We start from the raw sequence: 22,593 nt of genomic DNA on the forward strand, positions 1-22,593 counted from the left end.
TTGGGGCACCCAAAACGCCAGTGCCATGTGGACGCCAGGCCGAAACGATAAACAATTTTATCAGATTCACCTGAATCCGTTGCCGTGTGGACAGGGCCTATGTGTCAGCCCTGTGATGACCTGGCGACTTGTCCAGGGTGTACCCCGCCTTTCGCCCGTAGTCAGCTGGGATAGGCTCCAGCTTGCCTGCGACCCTGTAGAACAGGATAAAGCGGCTAGAGATAATGAGATGAATGAGCTGCTTTGTGATAATGTCTGTTGTTAAGAGTGCTATACAGATAAATTGACTTGACTTGAATCCAGGTCCATTCCCTGATGGGCTAGTTAATGAATGATGGACTAATTAATAAACTGTTAAGTAAACATCCATCGAATTAGTAAGACACTTTAAAAAAAACAAACTATGGGCTATTTCATGTTAATGTGTACAGCTCAGCCTTGAAAACAAGAGTGATGCCTATAAAGTTCTTTGAGCTGTTTAGTGTCTCTTTTCACCCACTCTTCACTCCGTCTCAGTTTTCACCTTCTCTCTTCCACCTGCTAATCCACTTCTCTCACACACTGTTTGATTTTTCATCCCTTCATCTTCTGCTCTCATACTGTGTCGGTCCCTCACTTATTCCATCAGTCATTCCATAATTCCTTCAGCTTCCTATCAGATCTCTGCCTCCTGATATTTCCCGCATTACTTACTTCACTCACTGATTTTTTTTTGAAATATTTCCAGCTCATTGCATTTTTTTGATGAGCCTTTCACTTATACACTAAAGTGTGAAGTATCTACTTAAAGTATCTGCTTTAAGATTTGATCACATTTTGTAACAAAGGATCAATTCTAAATATTAACTTCTATATATCAATATAATATCTCATCTCATCTCATTATCTCTAGCCGCTTTATCCTTCTACAGGGTCGCAGGCAAGCTGGAGCCTATCCCAGCTGACTACGGGCGAAAGGCGGGGTACACCCTGGACAAGTCGCCAGGTCATCACAGGGCCGACACATAGACACAGACAACCATTCACACTCACATTCACACCTACGGTCAATTTAGAGTCACCAGTTAACCTAACCTGCATGTCTTTGGACTGTGGGGGAAACCGGAGCACCCGGAGGAAACCCACGCGGACACGGGGAGAACATGCAAACTCCACACAGAAAGGCCCTCGCCGGCCATGGGGCTCGAACCCAGGACCTTCTTGCTGTGAGGCAACAGCGCTAACCACTACACCACCGTGCTGCCTCAATATAATATTTTATATTATAATTTTTTTAGTTATTTTGGTATAATATACACTGCCTGACCCAAAAAAGGTCTCACACTCTATTACCCTGTCCACACTAGGGATTTTGTACCGATACGAAACTACTTTCGTACCGCAACACCTGTCCACACTAGCAACTATACCAGTACTGTAGCGGTATAACTGTATCGGTACGAAACCCACAAATGTATGGGTTTCGTACCGGTACAGTATCGGTACTGTAGCACTTCGCTGTAGTGTGGACAGATGAAGCGGCTCTGTATCGATACAAATATAATGCGCAATGAACCATTCCTATGTCTTCCGGGTTATTCATACAATACAATACGCACACGCTTTCCAGCTGTAAATAAAACGTCAAAATGGCTCAAAACGACCGTGGAGCTACATGGAGCAAAGAAAGGGGGGAGAAAGGGAGAGGGGGAGGGAGGAAGAAAGAGGGAGGAAGAAAGGAGGAAGAGGGGAAAAGGGAGGGGAAGAAAAGGGAAGAGGGAGAAAGGGAGGGGGGAGAAAGGGAGATTCGTTTTCTTTTTCTTTCTCAACTGCCTCGCGCGTTTTATACAATTCGACTGAATAAATGACCACCAGAAATACAGACTGTACATTGACAACAAAAAGCACACACACGTTTCATCCGCCATATTCTCGGAAGGAAGTTACTCGGTAACCACGGAAACATTTCGCGCACGCGCATTTCAACTTCCGTGAAAGAAAACCACAAACATTTCTCGCTAGTGTGGACAGATGCAATAAACTGTACCGGTATACTTTGTATCGATACAGTTATACCACTTTCGTACCGGTATAAGTGTGAACACAGCATAATATTTCATTGGACCGCCTTTAGCTTTGTTTACAGTGTGCATTCGCTTTGGCATTGATTGTTACACATCCCAAAGACTTCAGGGAAGAAAAAAAATGCCTTGATGGGATAACCTAGTTATTCAGTAACTGAATTTTTTTAGTCAGCTGACTTCATTTTATTTCGATATAACATTGCTGAGCCTTGACCTGACCAACTGAAGCCACCCCAGATCATAACACTGCACTATGCATGATGGATGCCTCTCTGCATGTGCTTCTCTTCTTACTCTGACACACCCATTACTCCGGAATAGTAAATAGTGAATTTGGACTTATCAGACCACGTGAACTTTTCCTTTGCTCCAGAGTCCAATGTTTATGTTCCCGAGCAAACTGAATTTTTATGTTCCCTAGCCCTTTCTTCTGATTAGCCTCACGAACAAGTGGCTTTCTTATGGCCACACAGCTATTTAGTCCCAATCCTGTGAGTTCTCATTGCGTTGTGTGTGTGGAAATGCTCTTACTTTTAATACATAAGATAAGCTCTGAGTTCCACTGTCAACTGTTTTACAGTTTGACTTCACTAATGCCCCTTTTCCACCAAAGCAGTTCCAGGGCTGGTTCGGGGCCAGTGCTTAGTTTGGAACCGGGTTTTCTGTTTCCACTGACAAAGAACTGGCTCTGGGGCCAGAAAAAACGGTTCCAGGCTAACACCAACTCTTTGCTGGGCCAGAGGAAAGAACTGCTTATGTCAGCGGGGGGGGCGGAGTTGTTAAGACCAACAACAATAGCAAGATCGTGAAAGGTTGCCATTTTTAAGTGGCGAGAAGCTGCAGCTGTACAAACGCGAAGTCATCCATTATTATTGTTGTTGTTGTTGCTGCTGCTGCTGCTTCTTCTCCGTGTTGTTGTTGTTGCTACGATGTTCGCGCCAAGGTTTATACAAACGTAGCCACGTAACTGACGTATACAGCGACGTAACTGACGTATACAGCGACGTAATGACGTGGCTCCGCTTAGCACCCCAAGCTATGGAAAAGCAAACTGGTTCTCAGCTGGCTCGCAAGTTGAACGAGTTGTGAACCAGCACCAGCACTGGCCCCGAACCAGCCCTGGAACTGATTTGGTGGAAAAGGGGTATCAGTATTTAAGTGATCTCTGACACGGGCGATTGCTCTAAGACAACGAGGGAGGCTCAGCCTTCTCTAAAAATGACGAACATCGTGTAGGATGAATTGCGCTAGGCTTATGTTATAGCCAACCTTATAACATTGCTATTTCAGATCCAGAATCATAGAAATATATGTGCTCAACCCAACTACAGTGCGAAATCATTCCGATATAACTTTCCCCAGTTCGCCTAATGTGTGCGTGAGTTTTTCCCCCTCGTGACAGCGCGATGCAGCCCAGCCTCAGTGGACTTCAATGGCATTTGGGTGCTATGTGCTTTTCAATATCAAAATGCAAGACGATTATTGGACAAATACTGCGAAAACGCCCGCCCACGGAGTCTCACGGACTCCCAGCCTCAGTGGACTTCAATGGCATTTGGGAGCTATGTGCTTTTCAATCTCAAAATGCAAGACGATTATTGGACAAATACTGCGAAAACGCCCGCCCACGGACTCCGAGACTCACAGTGGGAGGGACATGGCAGTTTCCACGAGGAGACTGGTGATTGGTGAAAGTGGCCGGATATTTTCTTTGATTGACAGCTCGTTTTAAATATAGACAGGTAGCGGTGAATTTCAGTTCAGTCCCATGCGGATTCGCAAGTGCTGTGGTGTATTGTAAGAGATCAGCTTACATTTTGATTTCATTCATTACATATGGTTTCTACCAGCTTTTTTAGTTTGTATATATTTTCATTGTAAATAAAGTGTAAATATAGTGTTGTCAAGTTTGCTATCTTAGTTCCAGAAATTTCGTTTATTTGAGTGACTGAACTTGAACTTGAGGGGGCTAGTCAGCTAGCAAGAAAGCTGCGCACGGATGCCAAGCATTGCTGATTTAATTTTGGCGAAGCCATTTGCCAGTCTTCCTTTCAAGGAAAAAATTAAAATTAAAGAGCAGGGTAGACCAACGCCTCAAATTGACTTGGTGAAAAAGGTAGGGAATAATACTCGTTCCTTTCAGCTCTCCTGGTACGAGAAAATGAATTGGCTAACAGCAAGTGACCCACATCAACAACAGTAAATGGGCTACTTTAGTAATATGTCATGGATGGACCAAAAATATAGAATCTATTTAAAATGTTTATGCTGAGTATATTATATTGGAATATATATTTTTCTGGATATGAATTAAACATGGGCGGCACGGTGGTGTAGTGGTTAGCGCTGTCGCCTCACAGCAAGAAGGTCCTGGGTTCGAGCCCCATGGCCGGCGAGGGCCTTTCTGTGTGGAGTTTGCATGTTCTCCCCGTGTCCGCGTGGGTTTCCTCCGGGTGCTCCGGTTTCCCCCACAGTCCAAAGACATGCAGGTTAGGTTAACTGGTGACTCTAAATTGACCGTAGGTGTGAATGTGAGTGTGAATGGTTGTCTGTGTCTATGTGTCAGCCCTGTGATGACCTGGCGACTTGTCCAGGGTGTACCCCGCCTTTCGCCCGTAGTCAGCTGGGATAGGCTCCAGCTTGCCTGCGACCCTGTAGAAGGATAAAGCGGCTACAGATGATGAGATGAGATGAGATGAATTAAACACAGCTACAATTTGGAAAACATTTTTAAACAAAAACACAGCCGAGAACATTTCACACTACAGACCTGGATTAAAAGTGAAGGGTTATCAAAATTGTCAATAAAACATTTCTCAGTCAAAATAAGTAAAATATAGGGAAAGTGTCATTGAATGAAATGTGTGGCACCCAGCTCTATGTTTGGCTCCCCAAGGTCAGTGCTTGTGCCTATTCCAGAACACTCTGCTGTTACTGCTGAGGTTCCTGACAAAGAGCTGCTTTCAATAATGATCAATTTTTAAACAACATGCCACAATTTTAAAATATAAAATGTTAAAATATACCCCCCCCCCAACACCACCATCGTGTATATTGGACAGTAGACTAATGGGCCAAAAGAACCTGTTATTTCACAGTTTGTGACCCTGCCAACAATCAGCCAGATCAGAGGCAAGAGTATAGGCAAAATTTATGTGTTTTTTTCTTTTAAAATCTGGAAATATCGTAACCGACCAGCCTCCCCTGTTTGAAAGACTACCAGCCACCACTGATCTCTGATCATGGTCAGTCAAGATTTTTTTTTCCAATCACATTTCTTCTGTGAAGTTGACAGTTCACGACTATCCTTCCAGGTCTTAATAATGTGTTGGACAGTTCTTGACTCAATTCCAGTCATTTCAGCAGTCTGCTTCGTTGTTTTCTTTGCTTGATGCAAGCCAATAATTTGAGCCGTCTGAAATACAGTAACATCTTGTCCATATCCACAGGATACATCTTCTGATATGGCTGTTTAAGAAATGAGAAGTTACTCTTCCAAAATCCAAAAATCCAATTAAATCCAAACTGTGATTTTTTTTTTAGCCAGGCAGTGTACATAATTGCGGACATAACATTAGTATTTATATATATAATGCTAATGTTATGTCTACAATTGTGTATAAAATTAAAACCACTGACAGGTGAAGTGAATAACATTGATTATCTCATTGGGCGGCACGGTGGTGCAGTGGTTAGCATGGTTGCCTCACAGCAAGAAGGTTCCGGGTTCGAACCCAGTGGCCAGCGAGGGCCTTTCTGTGTGGAGTTTGCATGTTCTCCCCGTGTCGGTGTGGGTTTCCTCCGGGTGCTCCGGTTTCCCCCACAATCCAAAGACACAGGGGTGATAGCGTTCCGGCGCCGCGCCGGATTTCCGGCGTACCGTGGCTGGGGAAAAAAAAAAATCTAGTTCGCCCATTGTCCTGTGTCATTCTGAGATGCGCAGATAGACAGTAAAGGGAATTCGCATGATATGGAACTAGTGGGAAAAAAGTGCCGTCACGGCACGAATTAGACCCTCGAGGGTCTAATTCGTGCCGTGACGGCACTTTTTTCCCACTAGTTCCATATCATGCGAATTCCCTTTACTGTCTATCTGCGCATCTCAGAATGACACAGGACAATGGGCGAACTAGATTTTTTTTTTCCCCCAGCCACGGTACGCCGGAAATCCGGCGCGGCGCCGGAACGCTATCACCCCTGAAGACATGTGGTTAGGTTAACATGGGGCGGCCTTGGGCTGAAGTGCCCTTGAACAAGGTACCTAACCCCTGACTGCTCCCCGGGCGCTCTGGTGTGGCTGCCCACTGCTCTGAGTGTGCGCGTGTGTTCACTGCTTCAGATGGGTTAAATGCAGAAGATGAATTTCACTGTGCTTGAAGTGTGCATGTGACAAATAAAGGTTTCTTCTTCTTCTGCAATGGCACCTGTCAAGGGGTGGGATATATTAGACAGCAAGAGAACAGTCAGTTCTTGAAGTTGATGTGTTGGAAGCAGGAAAAATGGGCAAGTGTAAGGAACTGAGCAACTTTGACAAGGGCTATATGACTGGGTCTGAGCATCTCCAAAATGGTACATCTTGTGGGGTGTTCCCAGTATGCAGTGGTTAGTACCTACCAAAAGTGCTCCAAGGAAGGACAACCAGTGAACCAGCGACAGGGTCATGGACAGGCAAGGCTCATTGATTTGCATGGGGCATGAAGGCTAGCCCATATGGTCCAGTCCCACAGAAGAGCTACTGTGGCACAAACTGCTGAAAAAGTTAACGCTGGCTAAAACAGAAAGGTGTCAGCAATAACTTTTGCAGCTAAGCATACATAAAATCCACAACCTTGTTAGCCTCATGAAAATTATTTCATTTCTGAATAACTGATTTTCTGTTGTGACTTTGTTTGTGAATGTTTTTACAGGTTACCATACATAAATGCTCACATAAGATGTCAACATCAATAAAATAAAATGGATTTTTTTTTTTAAATTTCAATGCCATTATCACCACAATGCAATGAAACACTTGCACCTTTCTGTCACATTTGTTTTTCATTTGGGTAATAATCTGTCTGTACTCTTTCTTTCCACTTCTCCTCACAGTTTCCAAGTAACAATTTTATGGGGTCCTGTTACACAATGCTAACGAAATGGTAATATAATAATATATTACCACGTTGCTGACAACGTGAGATACATGAGATGATTCATGACATATGCAGTCAAACATTCCTGAAATAAATTGTAACCAGATCCTCAGCAGTTTCCCATGTTAGGAAAATCACACATACAGTGGTGCTTGAAAGTTTGTGAACCCTTTAGAATGTTCTATATTTCTGCATAAATATGACCAAAAACATCATCAGATTTTCACACAAGTCCTAAAAGTAGATAAAGAGAACCCAGTTAAACAAATGAGACAAAAATATTATACTTGGTCATTTATTTATTGAGGAAAATGATCCAATATTACATATCTGTGAGTGGCAAAAGTATGTGAACCTCTAGGATTAGCAGTTAATTTGAAGGTGAAATTAGAGTCAGGTGTTTTCAATCAATGGGATGACAATCAGGTGTGAGTGGGCACCCTGTTTTATTTAAAGAACAGGGATCTATCAAAGTCTGATCTTCACAACACATGTTTGTGGAAGTGTATCATGGCACGAACAAAGGAGATTTCTGAGGACCTCAGAAAAAGCGTTGTTGATGCTCATCAGGCTGGAAAAGGTTACAAAACCATCTGTAAAGAGTTTGGACTCCACCAATCCACAGTCAGACAGATTGTGTACAAATGGAGGAAATTCAAGACCATTGTTACCCTCCCCAGGAGTGGTCGGCCAACAAAGATCACTCCGAGAGCAAGGCATGTAATAGTCGGCGAGGTCACAAAGGACCCCAGGGTAACTTCTAAGCAACTGAAGGCCTCTCTCACATTGGCTAATGTTAATGTTCATGAGTCCACCATCAGGAGAACACTGGACAACAATGGTGTGCATGGCAGGGTTGCAAGGAGAAAGCCACTGCTCTCCAAAAAGAACATTGCTGCTCATCTGCAGATTGCTAAAGATCATGTGGACAAGCCAGAAGGCTTTTGGAAAAATGTTTTGTGGATGGATGAGACCAAAATAGAACATTTTGGTTTAAATGAGAAGCGTTATGTTTGGAGAAAGGAAAACACTGCATTCCAGCATAAGAACTTTATCCCATCTGTGAAACATGGTGGTGGTAGTATCATGGTTTGGGCCTGTTTTGCTGCATCTGGGCCAGGACGGCTTGCCATCATTGATGGAACAATGAACTTTGAATGAAACCAGCGAATTCTAAAGGAAAATGTCAGGACATCTGTCCATGAACTGAGGCTACATCCACACGACAACAGCAACGAGATGTTATTTAAAAAAATATCGCGTCCAAATGGGCAACGATCAGTAAAATATCAGGTCCATATGGCAGCGCAACGCTTGCTGAAAACGATGCAATACACATGCCACACCTCTAGGGGCGCTGTAAGACGGTCCCTTCGGAGACACCAGGACAATAGAAGTAGTAAGGATGCATGCGCATAAACTATTATGCGTGAGACTTCATATTAGCCACAAAGTCAGAAAAATCTGTTCGTAAAATTACATTATAATGACCAAATACAGTGAAAAGTATTTTTCCAGTCTCACCTGTGAAAGGTAATCCCATGTGATCTCGTTTGGACGGCAAACCTGTTGGTACAGTTAAACGCAGCACATGAATGAGGCATCTTTATTCTCCGCTTTGACCTATCCAATATGGCGGCGAGGATGACGTATGATTCTACGTGGAAGGCGGCGTCTTTAATGGTCCGGAATAAATTGAATGCTACACGTTGATGGATTAATTTGTTCTTCTACGCCCTTTTTGAGGAATGTATTGTAGGACTTAAACCAACATCTGAAGAGGTGAGATCGCTCCTTTTTTCCCTTTTTTTGCTGGCAGGATTGACTCTGCCTAAGGGCTATTCTCTCTCTCTCTCTCTCTCTCTCTCTCACTTTGCACCATTACACAATAAATATTCACAGTGAAAATATTTTGTAAGCACGTTTCATGAACCAAGTTATAGGATTTGTTGACAACTCGCAAAGAGTTCGTTACACTTCTACCCGGCGTGAAGCACTCACAGTCATGTGGTTGTGACATCATCGTAAACAAATCCGTTCTACTCATCCAGACGACTTCACAATGGCAACGTTGCCAGATCTTTCCACTCTGGAACCCGTTCTCAAAAGATTGCGTTTTGGGGCACCCAAAACGCCGGTGCCGTGTGGACGCCAGGCCAAAACGATAAGCAATTGTATTGGATTCACCTGAATCCGTTGCCGTGTGGACAGGGCCTGAATCTCAAGAGAAGGTGGGTCATGCAGCAAGACAACGACCCTAAGCACACAAGTCGTTCTACCAAAGAATGGTTAAAGAAGAATAAAGTTAATGTTTTGGAATGGCCAAGTCAAAGTCCTGACCTTAATCCAATCGAAATGTTGTGGAAGGACCTGAAGCGAGCAGTTCATGTGAGGAAATCCACCAAGTTTCAGTTCTACTTCAATAATCATTGTGCCTTTATTTAATTTTGTGAAATTAAAAAAGTAAAATAAGGAAGTGATGTGCTTTTTACTTTTTTATGATTATGCAATGAAATTTTTATGAACAGGTTTGATAGTTTCATTCATAGCAAAGCCTTGTATAATTTTTCTAAATGCCTCAACACGCGTCTTAATTTAAGAACAGCTGGTTTTCATAATCCGCGTTTTTCCATAATACCAGTGTAGCACACTTTTAACTGTAGCTGAAAGCAAATGTAGCTGCCATCCACTGGTAAGGGTCATACAATCTATCCAGGTCAACCAAGTTGTGAATGAAGAGAAAGAGAAACATAAGTCTCGAGGTCTCTTCTGAAGCCTGCTTTAATTGCCGACTGTGTGCGATGTACAATTCTCTAGTGTTACAATCAAGATCGTTTTGCTTTTCTTTATCAGGAGATTAATGAGGGAGCTAATTTATTTTATTTATACATACTGCATGTTCATTCAAAAGTTTAATTAACAGAGGCTTTCATCCTCACCTATAATCTTTACATATAACTTTCCATTATGTATTCACATCAACCCAGATTCCTGTTTCACTTTGTTGTCAGTCCTGCCATAAAATTAAAATAGCATTAGGCTACAATCAGCCTTTAATAAGGATACTGTAGTGTTTCCTACTAATGGTGAGGTCTTAGGGTGGAAAAAAATTTGTTTTAGCTATCATCCGAAGTCTGCCTGTCCTTAATTACCAGTGTGTTTTAATGCTGTGTCTGTAAAACCTTCCTCATTCGCCTTGAACACTTGCTGGTTGGAATAAATACCAACAACACTGCATGGTCTCATCCCCTCTTAGCATAATATCCAAATTGAAGCCTGTTACACAGCTGACCTTGAAGGCAAAAACAGACAATTTTTGCATTTGAATTCCTGCATATTTGGTGTATATAAGGCTACGTTCACATTAATACCATACATTTCAGTTTTAAAATGCATCACTTTTCATACGTTTACATCTGGAGTCCATACTACTCCAGAGTGTCTGAGCCCAAAACTGAGACTTTTGGAAATCCTGCTGGCCCTGGCTTTTTTTATTTTATTTTATTTTAAACTCTGGGGTAGCGTTTTAGTGTAGACAGGTGTAAACGGATAGCTTGGAAACGATGACACAGACCCCCACGTTTGCATACTGATTAGGTCTCATCAGTCACAACCGGTCACGATGTATCCTTCCCTGATTCATCACTCCCCTATCACGTGACCCTTTTACAGAAGAAGACAAACAGCATCAGCTGTTTATATTGGCATATGCATGCCCAGTCTATGTGAACGGTCATGTGATATGCATTTTCGGGCATGTTAATATGGACAGAGATTATTTCTGATACAGACCTAAAGTGCTCGTGCAGAGATAATTTTCATTTTAAAACACCATTTTAAAACTGAAACATATTAATGTGGATATAGCCTAAGACAGGGAGCACAGGGCATGTTTCAATTTGAATTGTTTTGCATGTTTTATTGAAGATTTTAGAATGTTTAAGGACTACTCCATTGTTTTTCAGTCTGATTTTTATCTAGTGCATGTGTAGGGCATGAAGGATAACAGTGGACAACAATTTCAATATTTCTCATATATACTTCGTTATAATAAAGCCAGTCGGTGGGATATAAAAATCTTTATGGTCTCTTTAGTCAAAAATTTGAAAATGAAGCTGTGTATAAATATAACTATATACGTAAATCGAACTGCACAAATCAGTGTCACAATGTTTTCAGAGGGGAAACGTTTGTCGTTGTTCAAAACTGATGTAATTGGCACATGATCAACACAAAACCTGTATTAAAATCAAATCGGTCTTTAAAGTATTGCTTCAGTTTTTAAAACGTGTTAAAATGATGTAAAAATTGTTTTGTAGAACATTTGCTAAGTCTGTTTAAGGGTTTGATGATTCTCATCTCATCTCATTATCTGTAGCCGCTTTATCCTGTTCTACAGGGTCGCAGGCAAGCTGGAGCCTATCCCAGCTGACTACGGGCGAAAGGCGGGGTACACCCTGGACAAGTCGCCAGATCATCACAGGGCTGACACATAGACACAGATAACCATTCACACTCACATTCACACCTACGGTCAATTTAGGTGGGGTTTACATTAGACCGTATCAGCAGATCATCAGATTAATGTTTTTAAAATGATTAGTGTGCACACAGCAACACCAATACACGATTCGCGTGCACATAGCAACGCCAATACACGGATACGCTCGGCTCCGCAGGCATCCTGCACTCCAAATCACCCCACCCTGAACAGCGAGTGCCCTCTGGAGGGTGCGCACTCCAGCCCTGCGCAGCTCACAGAGCGCGCGAGTATAGCGCACGAGCTGTGATTCGGGACTGAGCCGCTGTGTGTGTGATCCCAGCGCATATCACTTACCACTTGCAAGTGGAAGGATGGCAAGCCTAAAGACAATCATAACTACACAATTGGCAGTATTTGCATCAGTATTTGCAGTATTTTCATATTTTTATACTCTTTAATGAAAGGTGATACAAGGCGGAAGTCCGCGCCGTTTTTCAGCAGTCGTGTCACATGACCAACGCCAGCGAATCAGGAAGGTGGATGTCACAGTGACGTTGTCCAATGACGACGCCAGCTAGAGCTCAGCACAGCGTATCCGCATATTCTCAATGCTTACACAGCACCGGACCAGACACGATCTGGATTGAATACGTGGACCCTGGCGGATTCCCGTTTCCCGGCGTTTCCCGGCGTTTTAATGTAAACGGACAGTGCATCCGCGAAGAAAACGAGACAGATACGGTCTAATGTAAACTTGGCCTTAGAGTCACCAGTTAACCTAACCTGCATGTCTTTGGACTGTGGGGGAAACCGGAGCACCCGGAGGAAACCCACGCGGACACGGGGAGAACATGCAAACTCCACACAGAAAGGCCCTCGCCGGCCACTGGGCTCGAACCCGGACCTTCTTGCTGTGAGGCGACAGCGATAACCACTACACCACCGTGCCGCCGGGTTTGATGATTGTAATTTTTATTATTTTTTTTATACAGTCACATATTTTCAGAATTTATTGATGAAACTCAACAACTGCCCTTAGACTTGCATTATAAATTAATTTGATAAATCTTTCTCTCTCAGTAAATGGCAACATGTTGAAATTCTTGTCTGTGGTATAGATGTGATGGATAGAGAAATGCTGCTGTATTTCTTTCATATAATAACTTATAATCCACTGAAACCCACTGAGGAGGATATAAAAAGTTACGATTCCTACCTGATTAACCCAATATAAATATAAAGACTCGTGAATTTTAGTAGGCGTTCTGCACCTTTATATTATATTTATTTGGGACTGGAGGAAGAAAAGGAAATAACACAAACTATTGCTTATCAACTGTGCTTTATATCCTATAAGACCATCCTACTAATCATGAAGTGCATAATTTAGACATGATAGAAATGCATGTAAAAAGTATCCACATACAAACGTATATAAACGGACGCACTAATATTTGCGTGTGTGTTTGTGTTGCAGTGAGCACGCCACACTTCCTGCATATTAAAGGTGTCGAGGTTAATGCCAGGCGAACAGCTACTTTCCACTGCACCATTAACGGCCAGCCCAAGGACCACGTGAACTACAAGCTGTGGTTACAGGTAACACTGTACTTCTGCTTCATGCCTTCTAATGGCTCCGTGCTTTGTTTTATTGTCCACATTTCCTGGTTATTAATGTCATACTCGGCTTTTTGTAACAACAAAGATGAAACACGGTCGATTAGAGGGATGCATCTAATGACATTAATGAAGAAATATTTCCGAGGAATAAGTGTTCCCATCTGCCCACAGCACGCGGATGTGCCTGCACAAGGACACACAGTTGTGTTGTGTTGTGTTGTGTTGTGTTGTGTGTTTGAGGATGTTGAAGTGTGTGTGTGAGACAGCTGTAGGGAATCAGTGGCAAGTGAGTGCGTGCCCAGAGAAGAATAAACATTCTCTCTTTCTCTGAGAGAGAGAGAGAGAGAGAGAGAGAGAGAGAGAGAGAGAGACCATTCCACTATATAAACAGAGTGGGAGTACAGAAGTGAACACACACCACACACACATGTACGAAGCTCTTGCTTTGGCTGAAATGTCTCATATTGAAATGCAGTTTAGATTAGCGTTTGGGAGGATGGATCCAGCCCACTGAGTTTGTTTGGCTCGAACTACTCTTCTCTCAAGTTTTATACACCATAAAGTTCCTCCTCCGTGAGCAATCCAAGGCTGTGTGTACTTCTTTCCCAGGAGATCAGCAGCTGCCTGCCTGCTTTTTGCTTCATTCACTGATAAACACTCCAGAGGAATGTCCAGACCTCGTGATCAAACATCAAAAGCATGTCTGAAACTATTCTCTAAATTATCCCTCAGGGATGCTGAGCCCGGCTAACTACCTAAACTATTCATGCTTATGCTTTCCATTTTGGCCAATTTTGCAGCAGCCTAGTACTCTGTCCCAAATCACAGGTCACCAGAATGTTTTCTAACATACAGGAATGTGTTTGTTTACTGTATTATTACAGGAATATCTGAAATTCCCGTTCTTCTTCTCAGGGTATCGGAGGCCGAGAAGCTCCGATGAAGGACACTAAGCCAGTGAATCTTAGGCGCTACATGGCAACGTTTGATGTGGTGAACACCACCAAGGGGGATTCGGGCCGTTACCGGTGCATCGTCCAATCAGAAAAGGGAGTGGGCGTGTCCAACTACGCTGAGCTCATCGTGAAGCGTGAGTGTTAAGCATCATATCACAAATCGTACAACTGGAATTTTAATTAATCACCAAGCTAAAGTCCTCTTAAAATAATGAAAAGCAGGTTTCTTCTGTGAAAAGAAAAAGAAGCATCTGTAAGTTCATTTAATGTTCATTATTTCCCTGCACCAACTGCTCAGCAATTGATAGTTTGAAATAGAATAAAACAGAGCAGAACAGAATCAAATGGAATAAAATACAACAGTAGTGTAGAATACAATGGAATATAATTAAGCAGAATGAAATAGAAAAAAATAGAATACAATGGAGCACAACAGCAGAATAGAGTAGCACGGAATAGAGGAGCATTGAGCAGTGCAGAACAGTGAAGTAGAGGAAAAACTGAATAAATGAGAATAGAGTAGAACAGAGTAGAGTAGCACAGAGCAGAATAAAGTGAAATAGAATACAATAGCAGAATTGGATACAACAGAGCAAAAGAGAATATAGTAGAATAAAATAGAATTCAATAGCAGAATCTCATCTCATCTCATTATCTGTAGCCGCTTTATCCTGTTCTACAGGGTCGCAGGCAAGCTGGAGCCTATCCCAGCTGACTACGGGCGAAAGGCGGGGTACACCCTGGACAAGTCGCCAGGTCATCACAGGGCTGACACATAGACACAGACAACCATTCACACTCACATTCACACCTACGGTCAATTTAGAGTCACCAGTTAACCTAACCTGCATGTCTTTGGACTGTGGGGGAAACCGGAGCACCCGGAGGAAACCCACGCGGACACGGGGAAAACATGCAAACTCCGCACAGAAAGGCCCTCGCCGGCCACGGGGCTCGAACCCGGACCTTCTTGCTGTGAGGCGACAGCGCTAACCACTACACCACCGTGCCGCCCCTCAATAGCAGAATATAATTAAAAATAGAATTGAATACAGCAGCATAGACTGGAGAAAAACGGAATGAAGTAGAATATAATATAATGCAAGAGTAGAATAGAATTGAAAATAGAAGAGAGTAGCATAGAGCAGCGCAAAACAGAGTGCAACAGAGTCAAATAGAATACAGCAGCAGAATAGAATATAAAGTGGTTTAAAATATAGCAGAGCAAGACACAGTGAAATAGAATGAAATACAAATAAAATAGTGTGGAATAAAACAGCTAAATAGAGTAGACTGAATATAACAATTGAAAATAGAATAGCAAAAGAGTAGCAAATTGCAGAGCAAAATAGCATAGAATTACAATTAAATTAGATTTGAGTCTACATACAAATAAATAGAAATCTAAACAGAACCGTAACTATCATTCAGCCTGTGTGGTACAATTCATATATGTTATAGTTAGTCATAGTGATTTTGAGCAGAAATAATAGCACCCTATATATTCAGGAAAGTGTTTTGCTCCGTGTATCTATTCCACTTTGATGTTTAGATTAAAATGTGTGTAGTTTAGCTTTTCTGTGTGGAAGAGAACAAACTGCAGCCAACAGGCCAACTCTGGTGTGTGTGTGTGGTTATTTCTCAAATAGACGACCCAAAACGGCTGTCTCTGGTTCTGACAGCAGCGGCTGAAATAAAAGAGTGCTACATTTAAATACTTTTCCATCTGAGTGAGAATATCATTACACTGTAAATCATAAAAAAAAGTAGGAAACACCCTTCTTCCCCCATGGTACTGTATTTTGTTAAACAGCAGAGTGTGTGGCCTAAGACAAACTCCTTATTTTTCATTTCTCTGTAGCACTTTTCCAGCACGCTTGCCATAGGTCGGCCTCTTTCATTTCGTCGCTCATGGCCTTAAAATACCTCTGAACTCAAAAATGGGATTGTTGTTTTGGTTAAAATTCGTTAAGACAGCACAACGGTCACATTTTATGTTGAAAACAGAGACTTTCTCAGGGCCTGTAAATAACTCGGAAAGTGGTCCAGTTCGTCATTAGCAGTTAGCTAGCCATCCTATTAAATAACTAATTATAATATTAGTAATAAACAAACTCTTGGTATATTTTGTCAGGTTTGGGAGCTGTTTAAAAAGCTCTAGGAATATAACCGTGCCCATCAAATCACAGACACTGAAATCCCACTTGTGGACAGTTCTTAACGGTTAGTTTGCTGACTAACTACATTCGCCAATGCTAGTGATCTGTGATATATTTAAGCAATATCACATGAGAGGGAGTGCTGTTTTACTGAATATTAGCATGGCTGTGATAGGCATGAGGCACCAAAAGCAAATGTTCTGTTTATTTTTGCTTTGCTAGTGGAAATACACTACCATTCAAAAGTTTGGGGTCACTTTGAAATGTCCTTATTTTTGAAAGAAAAGCACTGTTCTTTTCAATGAAGATCACTTTAAACTAATCAGAAATCCACTCTATACATTGCTAATGTGGTAAATGACTATTCTAGCTGCAAATGTCTGGTTTTTGGTGCAATATCTCCATAGGTGTATAGAGGCCCATTTCCAGCAACTCTCACTCCAGTGTTCTAATGGTACAATGTGTTTGCTCATTGCCTCAGAAGGCTAATGGATGATTAGAAAACCCTTGTACAATCATGTTAGCACAGCTGAAAACAGTTTAGCTCTTTAGAGAAGCTATAGATAGTTTTCACTGACGTCACGGCATTCCGGGGAACGCCCTCCAGCCGCCATCTTGTGGGGCAAACAAAACGGACCATCGCCATTACCGGTTATGTTATCTCGGACGAATTTATGAAGTTATATAGTCAGTTTTCTAAAATAAAGATCAACGTCGGCAAAATCAAGCAAACAGAAGTATATAGATACATTAGACGACATCTCACGACAACGGTATGCAGCCAAACTGGCCTTGATTGGGGGAATTGACCCCTACGAAGTGGACAAAGATGCATTTTCAAGTGACTATGCAGGGCTGCCAAAGCCTGAAACTGCCAAAGCCTGCTCCAAAGCCTGAAACTGACTTCATCAAACTTTAAAGGCTGTCTGATATATACAACTTTATATATTCACAGCGCGCCTTTTGTCGGATGCCGCCTTTTTCACGGCTGAATCGCGCAGATCCGATTTTTTTTTTTTAGGGGGGCGTTGGAGTGTCTGATTATAATTTCAAAGTAAATTCTGTATTAAAATTACTAAATAAGCAAATCCGTTACAGTCCATGAAACAGGAAGTATAAGGATGAGAAAAAAACAGTTTAAATCGGAAAGCTGCGCACATTTGCGCAGTCCTGCACACCGCTCGGGCTGCGCAAATGTGCGCAGCTTTCCGATTTAAGCTGTTTTTTTCTCATCCTTATACTTCCTGTTTCATGGACTGTAACGGATTTGCTTATTTAGTAATTTTAATCCTGAATTTACTTTGAAATTATAATCAGACACTCCAACGCCCCCCCTAAAAAAAAAATCGGATCTGCGCGATTCAGGCGGCATCCGCCAAAAGGCGTGCTGTTTGCATCCCAAACACAAATCAAATCATACAGAATAGACCTAAAATGTTTTTCAAAAATGACCCTTGCGTGAGTGAAGTGACAAGTGTCAAATAGAAACGTGACAAACGAGCGATATTCAGTGTACATTACAATGTAAACATACACTCAGCGGTTCCAGTTAGGCATTCTCCAGAGATTGTTCACATGATGTTTTGGTTTCCAAAAACAAACTTAAACACAATTGATTGTTTATTTAAACAACTTACCACTTATAAAATGATCGGAGCAGACTTTGCTGTGTTTGGAAGGCTGATAATCCTTGCGGTTGATTCTCGCAAGCCATAGATTTCTCCTTTGTATGCTGAGTTTCTTTGTTTGCTCGCCTTCGTGCTCCCGTACAGTGGGAATTCCATAAAAGCTCCGCTTGACGTCATCATCTGACCTATTACGACAGCCGTGAATACAAGTGTGCACCATTGCTAGCTTTAAATAGCCTGCTTGGGTTCTTTTGAAGACTTTGTACTCGCGTGTTACAATGTGTGCTCAGTCACCCGTATGGTAAGCTTGACCCGCAAGATGGCCGCCACTAGGGAATCCCCGACTCTGTGACGTCATGTGAAAACTATCTATAAAACTGACCTTCCTTTGAGCAGATTGAGTTTCTGGAGCATCACATTTGTGGGGTCGATTAAATGCTCAAAATGGCCAGAAAAATGTCTTGACTATATTTTCTAGTCATTTTACAACTTATGGTGGTAAATAAAAGTGTGACTTTTCATGGAAAGCACAAAATTGTCTGGGTGACCCCAAACTTTTGAACGGTAGTGTAGATCCCGAAGAAGCCACACTCACTTTACAGCATGTCAACTAGCTGGCTAATGCACACTGAATTGTATGTTCCTGATAATGGTGCCTCTGGTAAAATTGGTGTGTCCCTTCTTCATCTTCATCTGGCAAGCTTTCTTATTTTAAGTCAAAAGTTATTGGCCTGAAAAATCATCATTTGTCATGTCTGCTGATGATGTCAGGACACAGATGAGCAGAGTGATATACACAGTGAAACGTTCCAGTGCCGTTATGTGAAATATCAGCACTCTTCAAATGCCGCTCAACCAGTCAAATCACCGGACTAGAACTAACTGTTGTATAATAATGTATCTTCTGAAATCCTGGTATTTTTAATGAGAGTAGAAGTCTAGAGTCATTCCGTGGCATTAACGCACATTATACAACAGTACAATTTAACTCATGAAATCCGAATGGGCAAAAGACGTTGATTAATTTTCAATAACATCCGCTCTGACAATAGAGCGGGATGCAATTCAAATCACAGCTTTATATTAATGTGCTTGCTCTAATAATCTGTTGTTTCTTTTTTAACAGCTTATACACAGGGAATCGAATGGCTGATGTTTATTGTATTTTTGAACATTATTTCACAAAGAAAACCACAGAATGTGCCTGTAACGCGGCTGTGACAAACCAGACGCTCGCGGATTATGAATGAACTCAAGGTTTTAATGAGAGAAGGGTAAGCCAAAATCAGAGTACAAAAACCAGGCCAGGTCAAAACCGGGAAATCCAAAACAGTAACAAGGGCTAGACAAATTGTAGTCAGTAAACAGGCAATAATCGAGAAACCGGGAATCAAGAGAGAAGGGCAATCAAAACACAAGGGCTAGGCAAAAAGGGAAAAAAACGGAAGGCAAAAAGGGCCATACACAGAGAAACAGTCGATACAATAACGCTCAGTAGGCTTACGAGAAGTGAAGACAGTACTGTGCAAAGGACAAGACAAAGGGGTATAAATACAAACAAAAACAAAAGGGTACAGGTGATTGTGATCAGAACTCAGGTGAACCACTCCTACGAAGTGGTTCCGGATTGGTTGACAGAGTGCACGTAGTACTAACTGGTGTGTGAGGGGGATTATGGGGAATGGAGTCCTGAGGGTTGAGGCAGACGGAAGGTGAGCCCGGAAGCGTGACAGTGGCATTTTGCTTATTTTTGGTTATAAGCTGCATTCAAAAAGTTTTGGTCTTATTAACTTTAAGAGAAGGAGAAGGAATGACTATTTACAATGTAAATAATACAACCCCAAATCACAATTTTGGGATGAAATTGAAATTAAAACTGAAAACAATAACTTGCAAATAATCGTTGACCTATATTGCATTCAAAACAATACAACAGCACATTATTTGATGTGGGTGGCACGGTGGTGTAGTGCTTAGCACTGTCGCCTCACAGCAAGAAGGTCCTGGGTTCGAGCCCAGCGGTCGACGGGGGTCTTTCTGTGTGGAGTTTACATGTTCTCTGCGTCGGTGTGCTCTGGTTTCCCCTACAGTCCAAAGACATGCAGGTTAGGCTAATTGTTGGCTCTAAATTGACCGTGAGTGTGAATGGTTGTTTGTCTCTATGTGTCAGGCCTGTGATGACCTGGTGACTTGTCCAGGGTGTACCCTGCCTCTCGCCCATAGTCAGCTGGGACAGGCTCTAGGTTGCCTGTGACCCTGCACAGGATAAGCGGTTACGGATAATGGATGGATTATTTGATGTTTTACCTCATGATTTTATTGTTTGTTTTTTTTCAAACACGTTTCAATTTTGATTCTTGCAACACATTTCAACATTGTAATGTTATAACAATGTAAGGTAAATTATAATGTTGCCATTCCTTCTCACACTACTTAAAAGATGTTTAGGAACTGAAGACACCAAGTGATGAATTATTTCAGGTGTTATTTTGTCTCATTCTTCCTGCAAACAGGTCTTAAGGTGTGCAACGGTATGAGGTCGTCGTTGTCATATTTTTCATTTCAAAATTCACTACACATTCTCTATTGGGGACAGAGGGGACAGGCACCCTCTCCTTCCACAGCCATGCCTTTGTACTGTGTGCAGAATGTGGTTTTGCATTGTCTTGTTGAAATATTCCTGGAAAAGATGTCATCTTGAAGGCAGCATATGTTGCTCCAAAATCTCAGTGTACTTTCCTGCATTAATGCTGCCATCACAGAAGTGTAAGTTACCTTTGCCAAGGGCACCGACACAACCCCATACCATGACACACCCTGGCTTTTGGACTTTTTGCTGGTAAAAGTCTGGATGGTCCTTTTTGTCTTTGGTTCGGAGCACACAGCATCAATTTCTTACAAAAAAGACCTGGAATACTGATTCATCTGACCATAATACACATTTCTATTGTGAGATGGTCCATCCCAGATACCTCCAAGCCCAGAGAAGTCGATGGTGCTTCTGGACACAGTTAGCATGAGGCTTCCTTTTTATACAGTAAAGTTTTAACTGACATTTGTGGGTGTAACTCTGTATTGCAGTGCTTGACAAAGGTTTCCAAAGAAATCTCAAGTCCATGTGGTTATATCAGCTATACAACCCTGATTCCCAAAAAGTTGGGACAAAGTACAAATTGTAAATTAAAACGGAATGCAATAATTTACAAATCTCAAAAACTGATATTGTATTCACAATAGAACATAGACAACATATCAAATGTCGAAAGTGAGACATTTTGAAATTTCATGCCAAATATTGGCTCATTTGAAATTTCATGACAGCAGCACATCTCAAAAAAGTTGGGACAGGGGCAATAAGAGGCTGGAAAAGTTAAAGGTACAAAAAAGGAACAGCTGGAAGACCAAATTGCAACTCATTAGGTCAATTGGCAATAGGTCATTAACATGACTGGGTATAAAAAGAGCATCTTGGAGTGGCAGCGGCTCTCAGAAGTAAAGATGGGAAGAGGATCACCAATCCCCCTAATTCTGCGCTGACAAATAGTGGAGCAATATCAGAAAGGAGTTCGACAGTGTAAAATTGCAAAGAGTTTGAACATATCATCATCTACAGTGCATAATATCATCAAAAGATTCAGAGAATCTGGAAGAACCTCTGTGCGTAAGGGTCAAGGCCGGAAAACCGTACTGGGTGCCCGTGATCTTCGGGCCCTTAGACGCCACTGCATCACATACAGGCATGCTTCTGTATTGGAAATCACAAAATGGGCTCAGGAATATTTCCAGAGAACATTATCTGTGAAAACAATTCACCGTGCCATCCGCCGTTGCCAGCTAAAACTCTATAATTCAAAGAAGAAGCCGTATCTAAACATGATCCAGAAGCGCAGACGTCTTCTCTGGGCCAAGGCTAATTTAAAATGGACTGTGGCAAAGTGGAAAACTGTTCTGTGGTCAGACAAATCAAAATTTGAAGTTCTTTATGGAAATCAGGGACGCCGTGTCATTCGGACTAAAGAGGAGAAGGATGACCCAAGTTGTTATCAGCGCTCAGTTCAGAAGCCTGCATCTCTGATGGGATGGGGTTGCATTAGTGCATGTGGCATGGGCAGCTTACACATCTGGAAAGACACCATCAATGCTGAAAGGTATATCCAGGTTCTAGAGCAACATATGCTCCCATCCAGACGACGTCTCTTTCAGGGAAGTCCTTGCATTTTCCAACATGACAATGCCAAACCACATACTGCATCAATTACAGCATCATGGCTGCGTAGAAGAAGGGTCCGGGTACTGAACTGGCCAGCCTGCAGTCCAGATCTTTCACCCATAGAAGACATTTGGCGCATCATAAAACGGAAGATACGACAAAAAAGACCTAAGACAGTTGAGCAACTAGAATCCTACATTAGACAAGAATGGGTTAACATTCCTATCCCTAAACTTGAGCAACTTGTCTCCTCAGTCCCCAGACGTTTACAGAGTGTTGTAAAGAGAAAAGGGGATGTCTCACAGTGGTAAACATGGCCTTGTCCCAACTTTTTTGAGATGT

The 22,593-nt window shown here is 42.1% G+C and overlaps 1 protein-coding gene across 10 annotated transcripts in view; it reads left to right on the forward strand.

The window, feature by feature from the left end:
• LOC132887067 (receptor-type tyrosine-protein phosphatase mu-like) overlaps nucleotides 1–22,593 on the forward strand; it is a 521,363-nt gene that overhangs the window by 230,298 nt on the left and 268,472 nt on the right. For all 10 annotated transcript variants that reach the window (XM_060922408.1, XM_060922409.1, XM_060922413.1 and 7 more), the window contains exons 5-6: nucleotides 13,156–13,277; nucleotides 14,214–14,388. In XM_060922408.1, the coding sequence (XP_060778391.1) occupies nucleotides 13,156–13,277; nucleotides 14,214–14,388 (297 nt within the window). The remainder of the gene's footprint in view (nucleotides 1–13,155; nucleotides 13,278–14,213; nucleotides 14,389–22,593) is intronic.

Source organism: Neoarius graeffei, chromosome 5 (assembly GCF_027579695.1).
Source record: "Neoarius graeffei isolate fNeoGra1 chromosome 5, fNeoGra1.pri, whole genome shotgun sequence".
Classification (NCBI taxonomy): domain Eukaryota; kingdom Metazoa; phylum Chordata; class Actinopteri; order Siluriformes; family Ariidae; genus Neoarius; species Neoarius graeffei.